Raw genomic sequence first — 27,466 nt, 5'->3', positions numbered from 1 at the left:
TGTGATGGGAACTTGCTTCCTCTCAGAAAATAAAGCTGCACCTAAACCATCAGTGGCCCCTGAAACTCTCGTCTGAGAGCAGGCTTGGGATTTCTTTCAGGGTTAACGGCTTTTAGAAGCGACTGATATATGATTTTTAATAAAGAAGAGGCCAGTATTGGTTCGATGTATCTGTGTAACCCTCCTCCTCCTCCTCCTGCTCTCATCCCTGAGCTGCAGCAGCTCAGAGTGGAAGAGTAAGAGCTGCTGAAATTTTTATTTAGCAGATGAATACACCTATTACATTTCTCCCCCAACACACTCGTGCATGCTTGTTTACACTCAAACACACACATACACAAAGTCCCAAATGTGCCGTTGTGAGCAAAGGGAACCCAGAGCAATTAAAATCAGGCAAAATCCACGCTGGGTGTGTGTTTTCTCTCTGGTTTTTTCCCTCCTCATTCTGCCAGTTTTTATTTCTGGCAGTTGCGTGTGCAGTGACACCGTGCGTCCCCGCAGAGCCAGGCCTCTCTTATCAGTATGCCGCGTGCACTTCCTCTCTAAACATGGCCAAAGCTTTTGGGAGCCGCGAAGCTCTGCTGATAAGATAACAGACAAAGCCTTCTGTCTTTAAGGAACGCGTGAAATAGAAAATAGGTGATCCCTCCCCGAGGAACTGGATGGAAAGAATAGCAGGAGAGGAGCGATGAGAAATCATGAGCGCTGAGAATGAAATGTAAAAAACAACAGAGTCAGATATGGACCGTGAGGTTAGGGGAGGAAGGAATTCATTTACCGCTGCTACTTGTGGTGTGTTAGGTGAAGATGATCTGCACAGCATATTTAAATACTTTGCCATGGCAACAGGCTCTATGATTAGGGGCAAACAGGCAAAACTGCTGCAGCACTTGGGATTGAGATGATACAAATTAAGGGAACTCTGGACGGTTTCCAAGGAGACGAAATAGGCGGAGGGGTTAAAGTCCAACCTAAACACACCTTAAAGCTATTTTAGTGACAGCGGAGCAGAGTGGGTGTGGGGAGGGTAAGGTGGGGGGGGGGAGGGGGGCTTTCTGACAGCCAAGCTCCACAAATAATCACTACACCTGCCGAGATGTGTGACCAGAGTTCAGAATCCCTGTGTGTGTGTGTGTGTGTGTGTGTGTGTGTGTGTGTGTTGACTTGTGGTTGTGTATACCTCTCATTGTTCTGACGTCTCAGTCTTTCCTGTCTCCCCCGCGGCCTCTCCAGAGAAAATAAAAGGCTCTTAATCTGGTTCATTTTCATGCATTTTCTTTATTTGTCCTTTGTGGATTAGTTTCCATTTAAAATACCAAATACTGATTTTTTTTTTTTTTTTCATGACATCATCATCTTGCAACAAATTCATAAGAAATGACAAAAAGTGACATTTATGGCTTTGTGACAACAACAGGCCTCAGATGTTTTTTCAGGGTTTAAAGGTGCTGAAACGGGGACGAAGCCCCGTGTGAAACAGAGGATTTGTTTTTAAAGGTTCCACATTATCCAGATGTTATGTCTCCACGTTCAACTGTGGGCAAACAGCTGCTTTTTTTTCACTTTTAAATATGTTTTTTAAGCCAACGTCAAGTTTTAGAAAGTGACTGTGAAGCTCCCGACTGAACTCTGCATCACAACATCAACGATTCAACTTATTCCTTTATTTTTGACACCAGATCTAAACGTTAAAACGTTAAACGTCAGAGTCCAGCACCATGCAGCACTTTATCATAACCTCTTTTTTAAATGGCCAAAATTGAAACAGCGGAGGCAGTGACGTCCTGACTTTTAGACCTTAGTCTCCCAACCATTGGATCCTACAATTCCCATGATGCAACTCAACAGTATCTTTCATTAGACCCTCCTTACCTGGTGAATGAGGCTGGCCTCTACCAAACTCCACGTCCACAGTTTGTAACAGCATGTCTGAAGTCTCCATGCTGAAGCCTGGATAACCCCGATGACATCACTGTGACATCATCAGGGTCATTATCCCAGACTTGTCAGAGCTCATCCAGAGTCACAGATCACATTGTAAGACTGACTTCACACGTAAAGTCACTGGTGTCTCCCTTTAACTAAACCTCTTATTTTGATAACGTTACTCTTGCATCTATGGTGTTTTTCAAAATAAAACCATGGCAGCTGGATAATGTGGGACCTGGTTAAATTGAACTATATCAACTCGTTTCCTTCTGTTGCTGAAAGCCAGAACATTTCTTGTACTTAAGAAGCTTTAACGTAAACGTAGTTAAAGTTCGTATTTTCCCATCTGGTTATTTTGGATGAGCTCCTCTGTCTACACCTGAGCCTGCGGCGAGTGAAGGCAGCGAGTCAGTGGTGAGCTGAGCGTCATACATACTGGTCAAACACTGTCCTCCACCTGCACACCGCCTTTCTTACCTTTTTTTCATTAACCAGAGAAAAGACAAACGACCTTTAAAAAAACAGTGACACTTAGGAAACAGTTAGTAAAACAGTCAGGCAGTATTCAAAGTATTCAAAGCACAGTAGAAGAAGGTTTTTGTTCAGGCACTCGTTAAACTCCCTTTTTTTTTTTTCTTTCAGCCTCTCTCACCTGATGACCAACAATTACACGTCCACATTTTCTCGTTACTGTGGTGATGGTTGGTTTAGTTTCTGCCGCACATTAGGCCGGCACACACTCTGGAGTGTGTGTGTGTGTGTGTGTGTGTGTGTGAGAGAGAGTGTGAGTGGTTAATACTGTGGAACTAATCAAAATAATGACAATAATGATTACATCTCCAGTCGTTGTGTGTGTGTGTGTGTGTGAAATTAAGTGACACTAGTACAAACACTCTCTCGACACAGACTCAGGTTTTCAAATAAGAGAAAAATTAAATTTCACATTCAGGAAAAAGAAAAACAACAACCACAGAGTCCTGGTGTAGAAACCAACAGTCGTTGAGCCTCAGTGAAGAAGAAAACAAAATCAACACAAACTCACAACTGACATGTTTTGTTAAAACGACAATAATCTAAAAAGCATCAAGTCTCTGCAGATTGTTTGAAATCACCTTTCAGACAGAATTCACACACTTTTATTACGAATCTTCATCTGTGTTGGATGAGCAGCGGAACAGGTCGACACATATCTTCTTTATTATTGTTTTTTAAAGGTATTTTTTGGGCATTTTGTGCCTTTATTATTGGACAGGACAGTAGAGAGTGACGGGAACGAGTCGGGCCGCTCGGAGTCGAACCGGCGACTCACCTGCTAAGAGCATCTGTGCTCATGTGGCATGAATGTGGCATTGGCACCAGCTTTATTTCTAAGGTGTGTTTAGCTTAGCTTAGCTGCTAGCAGCCTTCAGAATAAAGTGAATATCTGTCACATTAAAACAGCTTTTATAATGAAATAACAGTGTGTCCCAGGACATCAGTAGTCAGACTGAGCTATAATTCATTCAGACGAGATGAGGATGTGTTGTTTTTGTTTTGTGAGGATGTGGTGAATTCTGTTTTGGGGGGGATTTCGCCCATGCCCTCCTCCTTCATGCAGACTCCTCACAGTGAAACATGAAACCAGCCACGTGTTAATGTGTTAATGTCACTCGGCAACTTTTCAAGTTGAGATATTTAAGGTGCGTTTTAAAGGGTTCAGTGATCCACTACCGCTCCAAACCGACTGTGGTCACAAAGGTTTGGCCTGGTAATAACACAGTGTCCAAGACCGAAAGATCATTGGAGTGTACCCCCCCCCACCCCCCCACCCACCCACCTGAAAACCACCTCAGGTAAAGGCAATAGTCAGCTCCATTTAACCGTTCAGATCCCAGAGCTAATTAAAAGGTGTGTGATGGCTCCGTTAGTCCAGCTGTTTTGGATGTCACAGTGGTGGGGGGGTGTGGGGGGGCTCCAAACCAGCCCCCAAACCACAGCCTAAATTAATCGTGCTCTGAGATAATCACATAACTGACAATTAACTCCATATCTCATTTAATACCCCACCCCACCCCCACATCCACCAACCCACAGTACGACTGCACACACACACACACACACACACACATCTACACACTAGTCTCATTAAACAGACAGACACTGATTCCCAGCAGGCACGACACGTGTGAAATGTGTGTTAGTTAGAGCTCATCACAAGCTTTGTTAAGTTCACAACAGTGACACTTACACCTCTTTTTTTTTTTTTTTTTTTTTTTGTCTGAGGGGGATTTTTGGTCATTTACACACAAATTTGAAACACTGACACTGACATCATTAATCTGGGACGTGGAAAGTAAAAAATCAAAAGCTGCATAAAGCAGACGAGAGTTTCATTTCAGAAACATTAAAAAGAAAACAAAAAAACACAAAATAATCACGAAGCTGAAGCAGATCATTGATTCCTGATGAACGTTAGGAATCAGACATGTGTTTTTAAAAATATCACATGCAAAAAGCCATTTGCATGTGATTCTGGAATGAAACCCCTTGAGTCATTTGACACCCAGGCTCTGTTTCATCAGATTAGCCTCTCTGTGACCCACAAAGCCTCTTCTGCAGACAAAGCAGCCAGCTCCTCATCCTCCAACAACCTGCTGGAAGCGGGATCTTGCTTTCAGGCAGAAATTGCACATTATTACCAAATTGCACCTCCAAATCAGAAATTGCACTCATAACTGCGGCCCACACCATCGCAGGCACCGCTCCCCTTCCTCCTCCCCCCTCCCAGCGTCCTCTCTCTGATGTGGGGCCACTGATTCTGGATCAGCTGCAGCCTGTCGGCACTGCGTGGTTGGCACTGAGGAGGATTTGTGATCAGCTTTAATGGCACTGAGTGAAAAGGAAAAAAATAAATCTTCAGCCCAGATCTTCACCTTTCTGACAAGTACAGAGAATGTATTCAGATACTAGAGCACCAATACGAGGCCAGATGTCAGAACAAATGTTTTTTAGAGGAAGGCAGGAAACCCAGAAAGCACTGATGTAGAGATTTAAAAGTCAAAACACGTCTCCATGTCTGAGCTGAAACTGAGAGAAAGGTGGTTGAAGAGTAGGTTTGTTGACGCTTTATCGTACAGGTCCATCATTTCTGAATAATGTCATAATAAGAGACATACATCCTCTGGATATATGAAGATATAAGTTTATAACATGTATGAAATACCCATAGTAAAATCTGTATATAACACGTTGTGACCATGTATGTTAACGATACATATTTAATTTATAAATAAACATTTATGCTAACAACATGTATATAAAATTCAATATGCTTATATACTGTATGTTTTTATTTCTCATTAATTTTAAACATTTCTATCTTCCCATTCTGGGAAAGTGCTCTCAGACTTTTGGACCCCAATGTATATATAATATCAACATATATTAACAGGCTGTGGGATGAATATATATTTATGTAACATGTCTATAATATAAGAGCACATACATAAACATACATATTTGTATTAGCTAGAAATACATGTTAATGTATATAACGGGTTTCATATATAATTTTACATATGTTCTTTTATTTTATATGTAAATATATTTCATACATGTAAATTAAATATATGTTCATATATAACATCTGCATCCAGGAAAATTCTGTTATTTCAGTTGTTGGAGGTGAGGTGTGTTTTTAAGCAGCAGCTGATTTCCAGAGGATTTTTCTTCTCGCTGTTATTTTTTCTTATCATTGGAAATTTTACTTGCATTAAAATGCCTTGTTTTTATTTACATACATATTTAAACTGGACTATATGTATAATAGTCAGTAGCGGCTGCACAGTTACAATCTAAACAGAACAAGCTCAGATAAATAGTCTTCTTGGTTAATGTTGACCATGTTAAATCAGAAGACTGTTTATCTGTGAGCGTGCTATGCAATTGTCTCAGCTGACCTGTGCTGCACTGACTGCAACAATAAATTAGTTCAGTAGAATTAATTAACTGACGTTGTGCCAATTCAACACTATGTCTCTATGTTCTTTATGACTGGTTCTTTCTATCAGGAAACTAGAGACCTGTAAAATAAAGTGTGAGGAAAATGAAACACTATATTTCAGTAAGAGGGGCTGTGGCTCCGGGGTCGAGCAGGTTGGCCGCTGATCCCTACGTTGGCGGTTTGATCCCGGGCTCCCCACAGGAAGCACATCTGGTGTAAAACCTACGCCAAGTCCAGTATGTGGATGGCGATGGGTCACGGGAGCAGCCGAAAGATAACAACAAGAATAAAAGACTATATTTACTACATTTTATATATAATCATTCAAATGTTGTTATTTTCTAGGATCTAGGATTGGGCACTGAGTGCTGGATCCATTTTGGAGCTGGTTTCTGGATTTGATCTAATCTAAACTGATGCAACAAATCTCTTATCAAACCTCAAGTCTCAATCAAAAAAGGCGTCTCAGTTTTTGCTTTCACGGCTTAAAACAAGAACATCACCACCGTCAGATTGTATCAGCTGACACCATAATTCCTGCCACTGGGCCGTCTGCGAGCCAGTGTGTGTGCTCTGTCGACGGTGTGTCAGACAGCGAAGCCTCCACGACGAGTCTGAAAAGACCTCACTGATCTTCCCTTCTCAGTTTCAGGCGTCTGAATCTTTTAAACCTTCATGCATCAGTCAGCAGGATAAAGTGAAGCTTGTTCTTCTGACGCTTTTGAAGTGGGACCTGCACAAGTTGCAGAAAGTAGCTTGTTAATAAGAAATTGTGTAAAGTAAGTAGCTGCAGCTGTTATTTGAACGTGTCAACGCATTTAATCAACACTTTCTATCTTCTGCTGCTCATCTCATTTTAAGGTACAGGTTGTAAACATTAATTGGGCTGCTACAAAATTTTTTTTCCTTCCTCCTCATCAGCAAAAGATAATGAAAGAGTTGATTGATTCTTTGAGTTTTAGTTATTTATAGCTTTAATTACTTGCAAATGTTGAAAGTCTGAGTCTAATTAGAATCAGTGAGGGATTCAATCATGATAAGATTCAGATTTTTTTTTAAATACTGTCAAACCCAGACTCCTCACAAACTTTTAAGATAAAATGATTCCAGTTTAGATGCAGATGTCGAGACGTTCTTTGACCTGAAAATCACTGCATCAGTGTTTCCTGGAAAACGTCCGTTTGCACTTTTGAATCCGGAGTTGTGTTTTGTCAGGTGAGCTGACCCTGAAGCAGATTTAGCACCAGTGTGTTCACTGAACAGTAAATCTGGGTTTGGCTCAGCTGATCCCGAATCAGTGGCTCTCTAATCAGATGCAAAAAAAGAGATTTGTCTGAAATATCTAAACTTCCTGGAGCGATTGATTTCTACTCTGGAGAAAACTGCAGGTTAAAAAGAAAAATCATGTAAAAGAACAAAATCAAAAAGAAATTGATGAGAAGGAAACTGAAGAAAACAGATCACGCTTCTCATAAAAAACATTAAAAGCTTCTCAAACCAAGAGGAGGATGATGGGGGGAGGATGATCCTTGTACTGGGGCACTGTGGGTGATGTAGTCTGGGTCACATGGCCAGAGCTCGGGCCTTGGCGGCCGCTGCCTGCGCCCTCTGCACGGCTCCCTGGCTGTTCTCTCTCCTCATCAGCTGGTTGGTCTCAAACAGGCCCTCGTGGCTGCTGCCTCCACCACCGGGGCCTCCACCGCCGGGGCCTCCGTCCGTGAACGTCAGCACTCCTGCAGCAGACACACAGAGTGTTTTCATCAAACAAGTAACACAATGGATTTTAGCCAGATGTACAACTCTGCCTTTTTATGAAATTCATTGACTTTTCAGGACATTTAATTGCTGCCTTGATTCTGTGGCGATGTTTTTTTGTTTTTCTTCACTCTGAGAAGTTGAACCGCAGCTTCAGACTCTAAACGAAACCCTGTAAAACAGCAAACTGTAATTTCTACACTTCAGGTTTTTGCCTCCTGGTTCTGGTGGGTGGATTTTGTTACAACTGGACAGAGCTTGGCTCCTTGTTTACCTGTTTCCAGTCTTTATGCTAAGCTAAGCTAAGCCAAGCTAAGAGGCTGCTGCTGGCTCTGGCTACAGACACCTCATGTAACGCTCAGGAAGAGTGTGAATAAAGGCATCTCACAAAATGTCGGACTGTTCCTTTAAGGTCAGGTGAAGATCCTGGTCTCGGTTTAGTGCTGAGAAAGTCTGAACTGATGTGACTTCGTCAATAATGAACCGAGACCACGACTGTTTTCTAACCTAAAACATTCACTACTAGAATCACCGCTACAGTAAATGTGGTCACAATCTCTCCCTCTTGAGTTACAGTGTTTAAAACAGCCAGGAGTGTTTTTTCCGAACATTATGATGTCACAGTGAAGTTGACCTTTGACCATTTGGACATGAGATGTCATCACTTCATTTTATCCTGTTATAAATTTGAGTAAAATTGTGTCATAATTAGAATTGAATAGAATTTGTTGGTTATGGCCAAAACCATGTTTTGAGAGGTCACGGTGACCTTGAACTTTGACCTTTGTCCACAAAAATCTAACCAGTTCATCCCTGAGCCACCCTTGAACATTTATTGAATTTAAAGAGACGATGAATGTGAAGGAAAACAAATGAAAGACAGGAACTTTCTCGCAGATACGTTCAAAGCAAATCTTTCGAGAAGAATCCTGGTGGTGGTTTTTCTTCATGACTTTATTCTGACGCAGGAAAGTTGTCTGCGACAGTGACATAAAGTCGTTTGGTGTGAGGCCGACTTCAGTCGAACGGAAAGATATTTTTAGGAGACGGAGCTGGAATCAGATGTCACGTCTCAGCCATCAAATCATCAGGAAGTCAGATTTAAAAATAGCAGTAACTCACCACTGAACAAAACTGTCACCGCGACAGAAACACTGAGTTCAAATGTCATCACACATCACACGTGGAAGCAGAGGGGTGATGTGTTTCACATGTAGCTTCACTCGCTAACGCACAAATGTGTAATAACTTGTAGAGAATAAACTTTGCTCAGTGAGATTTTTCTTGGATCTGAGCAGAAGTGAGTAAACTCTGGATATTTCAGGGAAGTTTCCGTTTATTTTGTCAGTTTGGGACAAAAATCTGTCAGCATAAAAAAATATCACCCAGCTGCAAACGTGTGTTTCTGTGTTAATATGTGAAATTCTCTTATTTGAAGATATGTGGTTTTATTAGCTTTATTACCTTTATCCTCTGCCATGTGTCTGAGTTCTTGTTTCTGTCACATCATGGGTTGGAGGTGGGCAGGTTAATGTTTAACTGAGACATGAGGGAGTGAAGCCCTGCTGACTTCAGGTCGTTGGATGTTGAGGAAACTGGAGGAATCTTTCTGCTCTATCTCTATTTTTACAAGAAAAAATTATCCAGTTGTCACGGTGACGCGTTATCCGCCCTCGCCACCCAGCAGTCTTCAAATATAAACGTGTTGATTACCCCCAGAGACTCCGAGCCGAGACACGGGGGGGGGGGGGTGCTCAGACCAGACAATTAACATGTTGTTTAATATAACTAAAAAGTATTTAAAATGTTCAGTTTCAACAACAAAGAGCGAAGAGCACTGACTGTAGCAAAGTGACTGACAGGAGACAGTTTTTTATTACAAATTTTGGCAATTGAAAATAAAAAAACTGACTTCATTTGAGTAAAGTTACACAAGCTTTAAAATAATTATAACAAACTTAAAACTTATTAAAAAAAAGTGTAACTGAAGTCAAATGGATCAGAGTTACTGAAATAATACAAACACATGAAACAGACAAAACACAATCAGAAAACAACAACACATGCACTGCAAATATAACACAACCAAATACACAAATACACTTGTTGTTCAATGATTTGTATCTTCAGAAGTTAAAAGCATTGAACCACAGGTGCACATGAATTTCTTAAATACATTTATTATTATACATCCATGCAAGTGTGTCCCAATCTGGTTCATCACTTTTTTGTGTCCTCTGGAAACACTTCTGTTGTGTTGTGACTATTTGAGGAGCGTGTGTTGTCAAATTGATGAAGATGTTTTCTGAATTTGTTTGTGTGCTTTGAGCTCTCAGGGCCACCGTACTTTCATGTTTAGAAGAACGTTATGTTTGTTGTCATGTTTGGCTGAAGATGGGAAATGGAAACAAGCATCTACTTCATCCCACTTATTGTACTGTGACTTGAGGATCGAATCGTGTTTTCTTTTCTAGTTATTACAGAAATGAAATTATTCACTATGTATCAGATAGGAGGATAGGGGTTGTGTTGAGTATTGTGTGAGGACCCCAGGAAGAGTGGTCCCTGTTACAATACAGAGGTTAATGGAGATCTAACCAGTAACACTCAAAGGCTGCCATTAAAACACTGAGGAGCGTCTTAAGAATGAGAACGCTGGTTTATTCGGGCGAGCAGCGAGGTCTTACCGTAGCCGTCCACACATCCGCTTTTAAACTCGCCCTCGAACCTCATCCCGTCGAAGCGAGTGAAGACGCCGGCGCCCTGGAACTTCCCCTGCACAAATTCACCTTCATACCTACACAAAAACAGATTCACAAAGAAACACATTCCCACAAAACTGACATTCCCACATTACACTCTACAAAAACATTTCATTAGAAGAGCTGTGAGTAGAAGAAAGAAGAGAATGGAGGGAGAGTGAGGAGGGACATTTTTCAGAAGCACGAGGAAATACTTTTACAGTTCCAGGAACAATAAAAAGCTAAGGTTTGACTGTAACGTCGTAGCAACAATGTCCTTGAATGTTTGGATTCTCAGGGATGAAAATCACAAAGGGCATCAACTGTTTGTGACCCTGTTAAGAGACTCAGACAAAAGCTTTTCAGGTTTATTTTAGGAGTTTAAAACAGCTGATCAATGGAATCGTTTACCTGGTAAACCTGGTGATAAAAGCAATTTTTATAATTATTATTAGCTGAGAGAAACTACAGAGGAGGCACAGCGGGGGGGGGGGGGGGGGGGGGGCTGAGCCTCTCTTCTGATTGGCTGACTGTTTTCTCAGTAATGGAATAAAACTACAGCAGATTTCAGGTAAACACTGCAAATCCTGCAAGGTTGGATGGTGGATCCAAGTGGGCCGGGCTTGGGGCGTGGCTGAGGGCGGTGGCTGCTCTGTTGTGACATCACAAAGTTCCAGAAGTCCTGACGGCTGGTTTTAAGGCTCAGTTTCTGAATACAGGCTGTGTGCATTTCTCTGTGAACTGAGGCTTTGATACTTTCACAGTATTAATATAGAACCTAGACCTGCTTTATAATCACAAACACATGGACATCTACCTTTAGACTATATGGACCTTTAATTACTAAACTGATTTAAAACTGGTGAACTGGACTTACTCACCTTCATTGGATTTGTGTGTCGAAACACCAAATTCTCCACTGAGCTCAATGACGACTAAAAACTTTTCACAACCTTTCAAACCTTCAAGCGGCAAATATTTCACGCTGGAAGGACAGATTTTCTGGCCAAGATTCATTCAGCAGCTCAAAAAACCCATTTTAGTGCCTCCACAGCCCTGAAGAATTTGAAGAATGAATCAACTGGTTCTTCTAAGTAATAACACAACAAACGGCCTCCAGGCTCCACTGTGGTTTCTTCATCCTCAGCTGTACTTGAACTGTTCACCTTTCACTAAACAAAGAGGAGCAGATGAAAAGCCGACGTTTCCGTCTGCTCTGGAATGACTGCGGCTAATACAACGGCAAGAAAGGAACTGTCTCTGACAATCTGACATTCAGAGTGTTCGAGCCATGAAAGTGCTCCAACAATCTGAAGTTAGAAAGGACCTTTTTTTTCTTAAATAACCGAACACCACCTGCAGAGCCGTCTTTGTGCTGCAGCACTTCTCTTCCCTCTTATTTCTCTCTTGTCTGAGGCTGTTGGATGAGTTGTTCACATTATGCACCGACTTCTTTCATCATGTCTAAAGACACAAGAGAGACTCACTTTTAACCACCGTCCTCCTGTTGTGGCCTTTTTACCTGATTAACTGGATTTTATATCACACTGTGTGCTGGTGATGAAACTTCAGAAAAATACAATCATTTATTGATTTTGATAATCAATGCATCGTCAGACAAAACATGATATTCAAAGTTGTTACTTTCATCTTCATTTTAGGGACTAAAGAATTAATTGTCATCATAAAAATGATGAACAAAATAATCGATAATAATAATCTTTAGTTATAACTTGCCGCCCTACAGTAGAGCAGGAGTCTCAAACTGATGGTACTGATGCATGAATGCTGCTTTGTGGAATAATGAAATTAAAAACAATAACAAAAGACGCAGTTTGCTGATGTCATGAAGTAGCATGGGATCATGGGAGATGTTTTGCAGGAGCCCTTGAGGGTCAGTCGTTCAGGAGGTTTTTATCAGGAGCCGAATCACCCACAGAGGTCTCCTCCTCTCCGAAACAAACAGACCAGGCGGTTAAAACTGGTAAATACACTGAACGAAGCAGTTTCAAGTTAAAAATCAGTGTTTCTCCGATGCTGTTTGGCGGAAACAGAACCAAAACGATCAATCAATGAACTGATTAACTGACTAGCAAAAAATTATCAACAACAATTTTGATAATCGATCAATCATTTCAGTTGTTCTTCAAACAAAAATAGTAAAAAGTGCCAAACTAACATTTTCTGTTTCCAGTTGATCAAGTGACAGGTTTTGCTGCTTTTCTTCTCACATGTCATTGTAAAGTGAATTTCTGTGGCTTTTAGACTTTTAGTTGAATAAAGCAAGACATTTACCTGATTGATGATGATTTCTTTATTCGTTGACATTTCATAGACTAAACAATTAATTGATTCAAGAAATTAAGATTAATCAATGATAAAAATGATTATTATTTGCAGCCCTAAAGTTATATTAACAATATGACATTTTTAAGAGTAACTTTCTGAATAGAGATGAAATGAGTATTCAGCTGCTGTAACATCAGACCAAGCTTTGTGATAATTCTTTAAAAAGAGAGTTAATGTTAAAAGGTCAAAGGTCAGGTAAACAGAGACACAGACCTGGAGCTGTCAGGGAAGACCAGCGTCCCACAGCCGTTGAAGAGGCCATTCTCAAACTGTCCCGTGTAGCACGTCCCGTCGCTGAAGGTCAGCTGACCCAGGCCGTGACGCAGACCTAGAGCAGCACGCGTGCGCACGCACACACACACACACACAGACACACACAGAGCTGAGTTAGATACTTTAGATCAGGGGTCAGCAACCTTAAACACTCAAAGAGCCATTTGGACCCGTTTCCCACAGAAAAGAAAACACCGGGAGCCACAAAACCCTTTTGACATCTAAAATGAAGATAACACTATATATATCGTTTTTTTACCTTTATGCTATGTATAAAAAAGTGTGTTACATTTATGAAATCAATGAACTGCTACAGAGAAAACGAAATTACCGGGGGTCGAAAAACTCAATAAATTGCGTGCCGGCGGATTTCACACATCGGCGGTTGTGACGCATATTTTGAGCGACAAAAAATTAAACACGTTTTATTTTAATGTTACAAGATCACCATAATCTTCAAATTTAGAATTACATTAAAAAAACTAACAAACTAAAATAAAATAAATTTAAATTAAATACTCATTATTTATTTTCTACAGCCACAGGGAGCCGAAGCAGAGGGATGAAAGAGCCACATGCGGCTCCGGAGCCGCGGGTTGCCGACCCCTGCTTTAGATGAACTGCTCAAGTGGCAACCCACCGTGATGTCACCCATTGGTTTGCGAACTGCCGTTTTGAAGCCTTGAGTTTGCAATTTGGCCACCGCCATCTCGATTTTTTTAAACCAGAAAAAACCATATTTGGAGAAGAGGGTGGAGCTGAGTAGGAGCGAGGGGTGGGGCTGACCTGAGAGCCGAGGTCACTATGCCCGCCCACCTAAACTGTCGACCTGACAACAGCATCAATCTACGCAGCGCTGCTGAATCCGAAGTCATTTTCCATAAGTCGAGGTAAACTTTATTACGAAGTGTTAAAGTACTTTTAATAGTTAATAGTTAAAAGGGACTGCTCTTGATTGACAAGCCAAAATGTGTCAATCATACATTAGCCACGCCCCAATGCATACCCTACTTTATCCTCTATTTTAAATTAAATGGGACGATAATTTTAAAAATGAACATCATGTTGTATTGAAGAAGACTTGAAACTAGCGATTGAGACCATAAACTCGTTATGAAAACGTTTACTGGGGTCATAAACCAAATGAGAAGTAGGGTCATTTTCTCATAGACTTCCATACAATCGGACTTCTTTTTGCAACCAGTGGTGTCACCCCCTGATGGTCGTTTGATAGAATGCAGGTTTAAGGCACTTCCGCATTGGCTTCATTTTCCGGAGCTGGCGTCGACGTCCATTTTTATATACAGTCTATGGTTGTTATGTTGAATTTGTTGGATTTAAGCTGCACTGGTCAGACTCAGAAAGTCACGTTAACGGCTCCAGAGATATAAACTTAGAACAACAGGCAGAAACCAGACGACTTGAGAAAGTTGGGAGGGAGTTTGTAGTCCCAGACCAAAAACAAAAAACATATCACGTGTCACAAAAGTGCATTTTTTCTGAGAACATGCTGGTTGGTCTTCAGCTCTGAGGTAAATATATTTATTTATTTTTGTAATTCTACATTATTTTTTAGCTTTAACAGGGAATATATGCAAGACTCAGAACAGACTTTATTTATTATTAAACCTTGATCTGGCATCACTGTAGTTTGTGAGACGTTGTTGGAATTAGTAGAAATAAAGTTTTGACAAAGTCCCACAAACTGTACAACAAAATAACACAAATAACACCAGTAACACAAACATCAGCTCAGTGTCACAAAGAAACAGCAAAGTTCTACTGAAACAGAATCACACAGTAACACAAAGAGAACCACAAGCATCTGAATTACCCATAAATCCAGTACATGACATACATGTCTGTATGTTGTATTTATGTGGGTAAAAACTGCCGGAGGTTCATGTTTTATAGGTTTCGTTTTTAAATATTTTTCATATACAGAATCTTGTTGTTTACATGTGATTATTTAGTTTTTCTGACTCCAGTTAGAAGGAGAAAAATTGCTTCTGTGATTATAGGAAAAGAAAATTGCTCAATAACTGACTATTGTGTTTTTTCAAACGTCAACACCGGTATTGACCTTGAGGGAATTCATTTGGACTCGAAGATGAACTGATGAGATTTTCGTGGTCAAATGTTAAAGGTCAAAGGTAAAGGTCACAGTGATTTCACAAAACATGGTTCTGGCCTTGTGAACTCAATATCTCAGGAACATCCCTACGAATCTGGCACAAACATTCACTCCGACTCCAGGATGAACTGATTAGACTTTGGTTGTCAGAGGTCAAAGGTCACTGTGACCTCACAAAACACGTTTTTGGCCCTAACTCACAAAGTTGTGCACTGATTATGACACAATTTAACACAAATATCTAATTTGATCAAATGATGAAGTGATGTTGTAACCCACTGTGATGTCACTCATCGGTTTGTGAGCTGCCGTTTTGAAGCCTCGAGTTTGTAATTTGTCCATCACCATCTTGGTTTTTTGAAACCAGAAGAAACCATATTTGGACGAGAAAGTGGAGCTGAGGAGGAGTGAGAGGTGGATCTGACCTGCTCTGTTCTCTATCCTGATTGGTCAGGCAGGTCGCCATGAACATCATGTTGTACTGAGGAAGGCTTAAAACTAGAGACTGAGACCATGAACTCATCAGGAAAACGTTTACTGAGGTAATAAAGTGAGTGAGAAGCAGACACATTTTCCCATAGACTTCAATACAATCAGATTCTTTTTACAACCAGTGGACTCGCCCCCTGAAGGTCATTAGATAGAATGCAGGTTTCAGGCTCTTCAGCGTTGGCTTCACTTCGTCCATTTTCTATACAATCTGCACTCTTTCCCATTATCTCTAAGCTCCACCAGCTCATTTTCATCTTCATCCAATCATGCCGGCCTTTAGGGGAAGTTTTCTGCTTATTGGAAGCGCTTTATTCTAATGAACCACTTCCCATGTTGATCTACTTCCTGCTGGGGTCTAAGCACCAAAGCTTATTCCTGCTGTTTACAATAAATTCTATTGTACTTCAGTTTTCACATTCTCTTCTGGACAGTGTTCAATGCTTTATTTCAGGAACAGGAGATTGGGACCATATTTCCTGTACCTTGGCTGGTTGGTGGAAGCAAACCACTGCAAGTCGATAATTCTAGGTTTATGTAACTTTGTAGTTTTGTGCTTTTTGTAAAGAAAGTGTTGTTGCAAATAGCAGCTCCTCAGCCCCCATACAAATCTGTATCGAAGATAGAATCTAAGGAATCTCAGGACTCTGTATACAAGGCGGTTTTTGAATAAAACCCCAAATAAGCATACATGAAATAAAGAATAACTAAATGATTACCAATGGACAAATGAAACCTTGGTAACGAATTAATCTATTTGGCCTTCAAAGACCTTCCTGTTTGTTTATGAATTGATACTAAAGAAAATATCTTGTTTCTATGTTACAGACAAAGCTTATGTTATTTTCCCCAAGGATACACGATGAAATTAGACAAATAATATGACATTCTATCAATACCGCTTCCATAGTCAATAGACATGTCAGCGTCCCACACTTGAACCAGAACATCTGAGAAACTGGAAACCAAAACAATCTTGTTCATATTTTGTGCTTGTATTGTAATTACCATTATAACAAGTGAGTGGTTAGAATCCAATTTAAATAAAAAGTGCTTACTGAATTATTTCAGAATGTTTCTATCCTTGAAAAAATAATCATTTTGCTGGCCAAATTTAATGTGGCTTATACCATCAATAATATTCCATGTGTTCATTTCATCCAGGCAATTATTTTTGAGACGTGACAGTCCACTTTAAATAAAAGTGCTTACTGAATTCCATCAATATACAAAAGTGAAGGCAGTTCTGTCCTTGAAAACATAATTATTTTGGAGGCAAAGTTTCATACAGTTTATAGCCTAAATAATGATGTTATTTGTGTTCATTTTATCTAAGCTGAAGAAAAGAAGTTTGGTACACGCAGATTCTTATTCCAGCTATGATTTGAAGTGAGTTCTCGAAAATGAAATAACAAATACAACACAACTCTGGGCAAATACCTTTTAGATATAAAACATTCCAGCACAGTGAGCACTTTTAAAACACCTTTCATCATGTTTCCAAAACAGTTTGTTCTTGCACGAAGGAAGAAAAAAGCCAGTGATTTACTTGATATTAGATGACGGATACATGGCGGAAAGTAAATCACTATTTATGGCCCACTTGAGTAACATGCTTCCCAGCACAAATGTCATTTGAGTTGCTAAATACCTGACCTTGATGCCTGATATCTTTAGTTGCATGTTCTCAGTGCTGTGCTCAGCACAAAGTCCCCATGTATCCACTGAGTTAAGCATTTCTCAATATACAAATGAATGACCGCCTGCAGCAAGTAACCATTCAGATGCACAGAGAGAAATAGGTTTTTTTCAGGTTTAACCATAACAATTAAGAACTAGATTTACTGCTCTGCAGTTGTATGTCTCCATCAAACAGTCAAGCTGCAGCTAAATACAGTCAAATATCACCTTCTACTCAATACACCTCTCTGGCAAAGGTCTGCAATCTACTGAGGGCATTTTCTAGTTTTCTGTTTAATAAAAACTGGATTTAAGAACGACAGTTACCTTTTTATGGTCATTACAAAAATTGTTATCCTGAGAGAGTGGAAAACATTTTCCCCTCCTTGCTTTAAAAAAAGGCTGAATGACTTGTGTTCCTGTCTTCACCTTGAAGAAATTCGGTGCACTCTTGTCCAGTGCCCACCTTCAGTGTCTGGACGTGTCGAGCAGGGAGCTGATCATATCGGACTGCACGGTGCTGTGCTGTGGTCTGATCCGACAGAGTTTCGACTGTCTCACCTTCACCTTGGACCTTCCTCAACCTCACCTGGTCTTGGATTTGAACTCTTACTGTGTGTTGTTGGATGTCCTTGAGTGCCTTGAAAAGTGTGAATAAAATGTATTATTATTTCTCATTATTGGTTCCACAGATATTTTCAGTCATTGTACGGACTGACGTGCAGTTCGTCTTTTATTTTGTTCTACTCTGTTAAGGTAAATAATGAGTGTAGTTTATAATCTACTAGGCTTCTGTCATCTGTTATTCTGTTGCTTTTTCTGATGGAAGCCTTAATTCTGTTATTGTGGACACTAACACTAATCATGGACGTTACATCCATGTTTTTCTGCAGCTTGTGATGTACTTGTTGGTGCTTGGTTAGTGTCTGACAATGAACACAACATTAATGTGTCTTATGCAATTTGTAAAGTGTCCTCGAGTGTCTTACAGATCAAATTTATGGTTTTTATTATCCAGAGAGGGTCGGACATACTGTAGGTTTAATCTCAGTATCACGTGATTTTAAGAACTTTATAGGAGGGTGTAGAGATTTTCTGGGGAAAGCAAATGGAAGTTAAGATCATTATTTTAACTGAACATTTTGATTTAGCATTTCAGGAGCTCATTTATTGCTGCCAGGAAGAAGATGAGGTGCTCTTAAAATGTCGTTATGGAGGTGAGACCCAATTTTCCTCCTAATTCTGCGATTACTTTCCAGGATCAGGAGGACGGCAGTGGAAGGAGACAGGTCCTTGCTGACCTCTATTATCACACCCAGCGGGAATTAGGAGAATAACTGGATATGAGGCACCGTTGGACGCGGGCTGAGGAGGTACTGGGCTCTTCATAGCAGCTGCAAGCAAGGAATAGGATTTACTGAGAGCTTCCCAGGCAGCATGAAACTGGTGGAGAGACGAGAGGAAGATCTTGGGGGGGGGGGGGGGGGGCTGACAGCGAATTGGGATTTAAAGGAAGGGAGGCAGGGGTGAGGCTAGTGAGTGTTGTCCCTTGCTCCCAGCTAATGGCAAAGTAAATTAGGCAGTCCATCTGTCAGGGCTGCTTAAAGTGCTGCTCTCTGCCTAATCTCAGCAGGGTTTTCACAGGAGATTTGGAAAAGAGATTTGGCCCAAACTAAATCTGGAGCTCTGCATTCCATTTTCAAAGTCTTTCCTCCGCTGCATCCATATGTGCAAATGTGTGCGCAAGCCCCACTCGATTAAGTATATATGGGTGATGGAGAGGGTCAAGAGCCTCTTAAATCCAACCCTGCAGCCTGCAGGACCCCTGACAAGCCAATGGGAGCCTGAGGCGGAAATTTCACAGACTCTGTGGAGTGTCGAAGAGGCCGCAGTCTTCTGACCACGAACACCAAGAGCAGTGTCTCTCAGCAAGCCTCGGAAGAGCTGCGCGAATGGTGCTATTGAACATAATGAAATCAAGTGGCATCAGACCACTGTGAAGCTAACAGTTTACTTTTCAGTGAAGGGACAGATTATGAGTGGGGACAGTGCTTTCCTCTCCGGCTCCTTGGATTTGATCCCTGCAGACAGACTGTAATCTGTCGCTCAGCTGCTTTGGAACGCCTCTCTCCCATCGCGTGTTGGGTCACGGTCTCCGGCTAATTACGGTTTAGCTGAATTTGTCTGGCTTTTATGTCAATCAATAGTGGTAATGCACAGAAGTTAAATGACCGCATGGGGGAAATACAGTAGCAAATGGCTGTTCCCTGGCTGTTGTGGACGTTCCCAACCTACTTCCTGTAACCTGATAGCCCCCGGGTCTGTCTTCAGCTGGCGCTCCGCTGAATTATTCATGTGACACCGCAGACCTCTGTCCGACATGCACATACATGTTTGTGTGCAAACAGTGACTTTGCATGCATGGACGCAGATGGACACGACGCACGGCATGCATCTGTGTTCATGACAACAGCTCCCAACACTCACACTCACACACACAGTCTCTTCTCACAGAGCAGCAGTGTTATTTCAACCACCGGTGTTATTATCAACAGAAAAGTTATGTCAAATGCTTCGGCGTATATCCCCAGGAGTACTTTAGTTCTGTTTACACAGGGGATTACACAAGGTGAGGAGAAATACTTCAAGAAAAAATTGTAAACAGCAGGTAAAAAAAAAATATATATATATACAAGAAATTAAAAAGAAGTAATATCAAGATCTGGTCAAACAAGACTCATGATAAACCACTGCAAACTCAAGGTTCTAGCTTTTTTTCACTTAAGTAGGATAGGAAGTACTTGAGATGTGGTTTAAAGCTCAGAAAAAAATGTAAAGTGAACCTTGAGTTCAGAATAAAAGATCCGTGTTCACAAAGTAAATGATCAGTTTTATAATAAATCTTCATATCTAAGGTTCAATGGTAATTCTTGACCAGGGGAAACTATAATTATAAAAAAAACTCACCATCTCACCACAAAGTCGATTCAGTAGCTGCTCTGGATCTTTTGATCACATCACATGGTCTTAATCAGAAACTATTTTTTCAACCCCAGCGTTTAAAGCAGCATGAAGACGGAACAGTTGATAAATGGACTGGTAGTGAGATTTTTATCTCAACTGTCATTTTCAAGGTCGAGGCATGAACTATGAATCTTAGCTAAGCCAACATGAGATATGAAAGAAAACTCCAGAAGGTTTTTGAATATTTGTGTCGTGTAGGAAGTGTATATGTTATTTTAAAAATAAATGTGACCAAAAAAAAAAAAAAAAAAAAAATCAACACAATGCCAAGAAATCCTGACAGCCAACACAGAGCTGCATCAGCTCTATTAGTGGAGTCCTCTCTGAGACACGTCTGAAACACTGCTGTAATAAAACCTGTGCTTATCAGAGCATCACAGCCAAACCTGTTTAACAGTTTTTTTTTGCTAACCGTGCAGAGAACATATGTTTCTCACACACGCATTGGTGCCAAACTTTTGTTCTTTGTTTAACCTTGCCCCTAAAGGTTGTCCAAGTGTTTTTGTCTGCCTGCAGATACTGGTTTAGGTGGTGTGATATCCTCGCTCAGTGGAATCCCTGGCACCAGATGGTCTGTGCCTGCGTGTGAGTGTAGATTTGCCTGTAGTTACTGACTCCAGTTTGACACTTTTTTTGTCTATTAGATACAATCTGCTTGTGTGAGAGTTCAGGTTCTTTTAAAAGCCAGATACTTTTCCTGCTGTGACTCACGTATATTACGCCCACTTTCCTCCTGACACGTCTGACATGAAATCCCACCCTTCACTTCCTTAAAGCTGCTGCGGGCAACTTTCTATCAGCATGGTTTTTATCACATCTACTAATCTTACCATTGGATCCTGAGATACATCCAGAAATCAAGTTTAACTACTGCAGCTCTATTCCAGCAACACAGGGATCACATGTAAACGGCCCTACAACCATAAAGGGACATTCGTATGGATAAATTATGGCGCTATTCAATAAGGATTATTGGAAGCAATAATAAAGAAAAAGAAACATTTTTCTTTTGGATCACGTCCTGGATAATCAAGGCCCCCCAAGAAAAAAAGTCCTTACACAGGGAGAAACAGCTGGTGTGTTGTTATGACATCGATAATAGTGTAGTATTTTTTTTTTTTTTTACACTGGAGGAGGTTGAAGGAATTAGAAACATATTCTTTTGGATCACATATACTGGATGTTTCTATTAACTGGATTTTCTTTTTGGGAATTAACCTCAGTCCTGTAAAGACTGGACTTACACCCCTCTGAGAACAGCCACCTCACCGTAGAGGAGGACTCTGGGAGCCGTGTTGCTGGGGGAATAGCTCCCGGTCCCAGGTGAGGGGCTACACTGAGAGTCTCTATGGATTAGCGTCTCTGGGAGGGGGAGACCTTGCCTGGATTAGGACACCAGGGCCTGGGAGGAGAGCTCACAAGGGACTGCTTTGGTGGAAGGACTTGTGCCCATGAGGCCTGTAAGGCTCAGCTTTAATTCATAATATGGGAATAACACTATGTGCCCACCATTTAATCCAAGGTGATGTCTGGTTTCATCCGAACAGCAGTTCAAAAGCCAAAGATACCGAGTTTACTACAGTACTCTGAAGGCTTTGGATGTTGTTGTACTGTCTTGGCAGAAATGCCTCTTCAATGTTTCAGTAGTTTAAAGTTTTAAAACGGCGAACCAGAGGAGTTGTTCCCGTTTATCAGGGCATCAAACTGCTCATCCTCTCTGGGAAAGCTTACGCCAGCTCTGTAAAACTCTTGATATGGCTGTTTTCTGTTATTGACTTTCATAGGTTACCATCAGAACAACCAGTTAACTTCAACCAGTGACACATGTGCATGTATTATATTCATTTAAATTGTAGTTGTTCAATGCTTCTTTTTAAAGGTCCCATATTGTACATTCAGAAAAACCAAATCCTGCAAGGTTGATGGTGGGTCCAGGTGGGCGGAGCTTGGGGCATGGCTGAGGGCGGTGACTGCTTTGTTGTGACATCACAAAGTCACAGAAGTCCTGACGGCTGGTTTTAAGGCTCAGTTTCTGAATACAGGCTGTGTGCATTTCTCTGTGGACTGAGGCTTTGATACTTTCACAGTATTAACATAGAACCTAGACCTGCTTTATGATCACAAACACATGGACATCTACCTTTAGACTGTGTGGAGCTTTAATACAAATTAATTAATACCAAAAGAGCACCAGAGGTAAACCATTCACTGATTCCACAACAATCCTCTGAGCTAAATTCTTTAACCTGAGGAAAGTTTTTTTATTCAAATTATCCAGTGAACACATATATGTCGCAATATTCTGTAAAACCCACCATCCACTTGTTCTGAAATGCCATCCTCTAAAAACCAGTGCAGTCCAGGCCTTGCAGCATTAATTTCCCTTGACCCTTGACCCCCATGACAACAACACAGGTCTGTTAGTTCGAATAAAGTCTGAGCACTCCACAGATGTAGCTGTGATGATGCTTACCTCTGCTAAGAGCATTATCACATGAATCAAATACAAGTGTGGTATTTACATGGGCTCGGCCGTACGTGCATAATTCTTTTAATCACATTATAGCAACAATTCTGCTGTGCATGCAAATGTGGCCGATGACGGAGGATGGATTGTGGAGTGATTGAGGAGGTCAGTCTTGCCTTCTTTCCATTCGCCGTGGTACTCCTCGCCATTTGAGTAGGTGAAGGATCCTCGTGTCAGGGTCATGGGTCCTGTTGGCGCACACAGCAAAAAAACACACAAAAACCATCAAGACCTCGAGCTTTTCACCTGCAGCTGCAACATCCTGACACACACAGAGAGAACTGGGAGTTCACCAAATAATGTGTCCACCTTTCAACCCACCGTGGCTTAATTGCTAGCTTTTGAACACTGCAGTGTGTCTGCAGAGCAATTTAGCTCAGATTATACAGTCAGGGCTCCAGATAAACCTATTAAATCACAATTATTAAAGCCCAGGGTGAAGAAAACTGTTGGCCCACAGTTGGGAAAACACTTAAATTCTAAAATAGTTTTTGTTTACATCATGCACACACAGTCTTCTTGCATTTTAATGCTGTACCTCACAATGAAAGCCAGCGATGCACCAGCAGAGGCAGTGAAGCCTGCAAGCTAGCAAAAAATGGATGTAAACATTGCATAATTTAAATATTCCTCAAGGATACAAAAAAAAAAAAAAAGCTTTTAGGTGAGAAGCACTGGATGTACACATAACTTTTGTTTGTTTACTAGAAAACTCCACGAAAAACATCCCCAAACCAAATGTACGGAGGAGTGTGTGGACAGTATAGAGGCACATTTGCTGCACCAAACTTTTTGTGTTTTACTTTTAAACAGTAGAGGTTTGGGCTGGAATGTGCCAATTCATGGAACAAAATATGATAAAGCTACTGATTTTCTAAAAATTGATGCACACCAACGCTGGAAAACAGGGCAGTGGTCTATCCTGATGAGCTGACGATGTTTTGCATCAAAGTTGCTGCCAGTGTCTTGGAAGCTTGATTTATAACTGACACAAAGGATTAACAGGAGCCTTGCCATAAATACCTATGGAGTGAGTTCTGATTTATAGTTGAGCATCAGATTTATTCCTTTGATCACCAGACAGATGCGTCATAGTGATCAGACCGTATCGTGCTTAAATTATCTTCCACATATTGAGTTAACATTCTGTTATCTACTGTGTGACACAGACACTGCTAGTAAACTTCACCTCGTCTCGTTACTAAATATAAAACTATAACGTGGAGTCGCCGCATTCATATTCTTTCATTTGCTGTGATGAAGTGAGAATCAACTTCCTTGCTGTCGTCAGTATCAAAAACCAGCATCAGAAACTTGTGGGAGCAAATACAAGAAGCTTAAACTCCAGAAGGTTCTCTGAAAACACTGTGTGCCAGTGTTTTAACACGAGTCATATGCTGCTGGCGTGTGTGGCGCTTTAAACTTAAATATCAGGGGATCTCCTGACATTTAGGCCCTGTTCAGATCTGGCATTAACATGCGTCTCAGGTGATCCAATCATAAGTGGACAGCTCTGAGTACATCAGTTCACACCTGGCATTAGAACTCGTCTCTGCGTGCGTCTCAAGTGAGCACTTGTGATCAGATCTCACTCCCCTGCTCAATATGCAAATAAACACATACGTGATTTCTGTTCGACTAAATGCTTTGTTGTTTTTCAGTTTATTTTTATTCTGTTTATTTCAGTGCATCAATATGAAATAACGTTTAAGCCATTTGAAAGTACAAAAAAAAAAAAAAAAAATCAATATTGATATTATATAAATAAATCAATAAACACTGAGAAAGGGTCAATCTATTTTCGGTTCATTATAAAACTGTGGCAGAACAAATTACACTGTGGGCCAGGACGTGTTTGCGTTCACACTCCTGACAGAATGTGGCCATAAGTGGCTCAGACCGCCACCGAGTGAGGTCTGAGTGATCGGATCTCAAATGTGTCTTTGGTCCAATCAGAGCTGTCCACCTGTGATAGACTCACCTGAGACAAATGTCAACACCAGGTCTAAATAAAGGCCTCAGACAGGTGTCCATGTCCTTCAGGCCATTCCGTGCGGTACAGTATACCAGGGCAGATATGGTGAATATATATATATATATATATATATATATATGATGCAAAATTACAAATTAAAAAGCTAGCAGATATTTTTGGGCTCCTCCTGATTGAGGCCCATGACACATTGATGAAACAGTAAAAAGACAACAACGCACCGCTTCACTCATTTACACCTCCTATTTGTGGTAAGAGATCTTCTGGTTGTGTTTATCGTTGAGGTACGACACTTAAATTTCCTGTTTTACTCAAACACATCTTAATTTGCTGGGCGGCTGTGTTCCCTGTGGCTCTCAGAGGTTTGTCTTTCTGTTGTTTCAGAATGAGGAGCATCAAAGACACATTTAGGCTTCACAACACGACAGGAAACATCTGAGGCCCGTTTATTAGGCTGAATAATTGCTCAAATACCATCAGCCACACTGTCAGATCAGAGGAGGAGGAGGAGGAGGAGGAGGTGTGTATCCCTCCATCTAATGTTGCCACAGTAACGGCGCCCTAATCCCTTTCATCCTGCCGGCATGACGCTGCCAGCCTCCGAAACACACACACACACACACACAGTGAGCAGGCCTGGAGAAATAAGATAAACGGTTTACCTGATTTATTAAAGAGTAACTCAGTCCTTTTTCTCTACATCACTGAAAACAACGCGCCAGTTGGAGGATTTCTGCTCCTCTCAGCGACTAGTTTTTGCCTTTTCCGGGGTCGGCAGAGCTGCCTCAGCGTCTTTCCAAGGCGCCGCGATCTGATTGGCTGCCACACGTCCACCTCGACGCAAGACGTCCTCCTATTGGTTGCGCTTCTTCTCTGCCCAGCCCTCCGCGGGAGACATCTTTGTCGAGGGCAGCGGGTTCAGCGGCTTAATTAGCCGGAGTGCACCTCCGTTAAAACGTTTGCCCTTGCCTGTTTTATGTGCTGCCCACCGTCTCTGTAGGATTATAAACCGGCAGCGAGGTTCCCTTTAATGATACGGTGTCATTTCATGTTTCAATTTGGTGATTAGACCCGCGTTTTGGCGAGTTTTATGGAACATGATTTATTGTTCCGCATATGCGTTAAAACAGCTGCGCCGAGGTTGGAGGGTTTGTTAAATGAGGTGATATGGATTCAAAGCCAATAAGCTTTTAATTCACTAAAAAGCTAAGGGGGGGAAAAAGAGGAAGAATCAAGGTGACCCAAATGAAACAAAACTATTCTGTCCTGGTTTTGTGTCTCAGGGGAAAACCAGGACTAGGATTAATCTGCTCTGGGCCCCAGCTACTTTTCTGATCATTATTTGGCCTAAACTGCAGCCAGCAATGAATTTCAGTGTTGAAATGAAGCGGATTGATGATATATCATGAACAGCTTAATGAAAAGATACAATAATCAAACCTGTGAGGGTGCTGTAGTCGCTTTTTATTTTGGATGGAAAGTCAATAGGTAGAAAATTAAATCTGAACCTCCAAGATGCCCACAGGCAGCCTACCGAGACCTCCCACCAAAGGAGCTCATGCAATTTCCATTTTATTACTTTTTTTTTTTTTTTTTTTTTTAAATATGTGATTATTCATTGACCCATCCAGTTATATACTAGTGCATCGTTCCCTCTCACCACATTATGATGTAAATGCTGTTTCAAGGACTTTTCTACGCTGCCACACCACAAAAAAGACACAATGATGATGAAGTCCTGTACTTCCATCATCTTGTCCATGAGCCTTTCAAAGATGGAGACAGATATTCAGTGTCTGACTGAAGAAATGAAAAGAAGAATAGAGAACTGACTAATAGGAGAAAACATCTGGTACATTTTTCATATGCAGAGGCTGAAGGTCCCATAAACTCCTGTAAAGTCACATCATAAAAAACAAATTGCATAACTTGTTCTTCAGAAGCTAAATATCTTGTTTTGATTATTGACCAAATTTGATAATGTTAAACTTGAGGCATTCACTTCAGAGTTCAATTAGTTTTATTGAGTGTTCTTTATTGCATGGATGTTTGTGCTCTGTGCTGTTTTGCATGTGTTTTCCTATCAAGATGGCTGTATTTCCATCCCATACTCATCTATGGATGGACATCGCAAGCTAGTGTACATCATAAATGCTGAAATATATGGCATATATCAATATGTCAATATGTACCTTTGCCTATAAATAACCAGAGTTACCACCGGATGTGTACCTCAGGTTGTGGGAAATATGGTCACATATTGTTGCACGACGACCACTAGTGTTTTTGCAGAACATTATGACGTCCCAGTGAAACTGACTTTTGCCCATTTAGAAATGAAATGTCACCACCTCATTATTTTGTCCTATTAGACATTTAAATAAAATTGTGTCATAATTAGCATGTTATGGCCAAAAACCATGTTTTGTGAGGTCACAGTGACTTTAACCTTTGACCTATGACCAGCAAAATCTAATCAGTTCATCCTCCAAGTGAATGTTTGTTCTAAAATTTGAAAACAATTCCTATGGTATCACGCATGCAAGAATGGGACTGACAGTTTTTTAATTTAATTTAATTTTTTCCCTTT

The 27,466-nt window shown here is 40.9% G+C and overlaps 1 protein-coding gene across 6 annotated transcripts; it reads right to left on the bottom strand.

Moving 5' to 3' along the window:
• Positions 1-1,258: 1,258 nt before the first annotated feature.
• Positions 1,259-27,348, bottom strand: LOC139636681 (MORN repeat-containing protein 4-like). 6 transcript variants are annotated; one of them, XR_011694444.1, is made up of 7 exons: positions 25,539-27,348; positions 20,300-23,071; positions 17,762-17,972; positions 12,970-13,084; positions 10,354-10,463; positions 9,131-9,286; positions 7,508-7,644 (listed from the first exon to the last, which is right to left on the bottom strand). XR_011694444.1 is itself a non-coding variant. In XM_071504933.1 (6 exons), exons 2-6 carry the CDS (start codon positions 20,300-20,302, stop codon positions 7,475-7,477), a joined length of 609 nt encoding a protein of 202 aa, XP_071361034.1. In that variant the 5' UTR covers positions 20,303-23,071; positions 25,539-27,317; the 3' UTR covers positions 1,259-7,474. The 6 variants fall into 6 exon arrangements, 3 of the variants coding, with proteins under 3 accessions (XP_071361034.1, XP_071361035.1, XP_071361036.1); XM_071504933.1 differs by lacking the exon at positions 9,131-9,286 and having other exon boundaries at positions 1,259-7,644; positions 25,539-27,317; XM_071504934.1 differs by lacking the exons at positions 9,131-9,286; positions 17,762-17,972 and having other exon boundaries at positions 1,259-7,644; positions 23,000-23,071; positions 25,539-26,808.
• Positions 27,349-27,466: the final 118 nt, after the last annotated feature.

Source organism: Trachinotus anak, unplaced genomic scaffold (assembly GCF_046630095.1).
Source record: "Trachinotus anak isolate AG129_WGS33_773 ecotype Australia unplaced genomic scaffold, CSIRO_AGI_Tana_v1 ptg000019l, whole genome shotgun sequence".
NCBI lineage: Eukaryota > Metazoa > Chordata > Actinopteri > Carangiformes > Carangidae > Trachinotus > Trachinotus anak.
The sequence above is the reverse complement of the archived record's forward strand: the minus strand, read 5'-3'. Positions and strand labels throughout refer to the sequence as shown.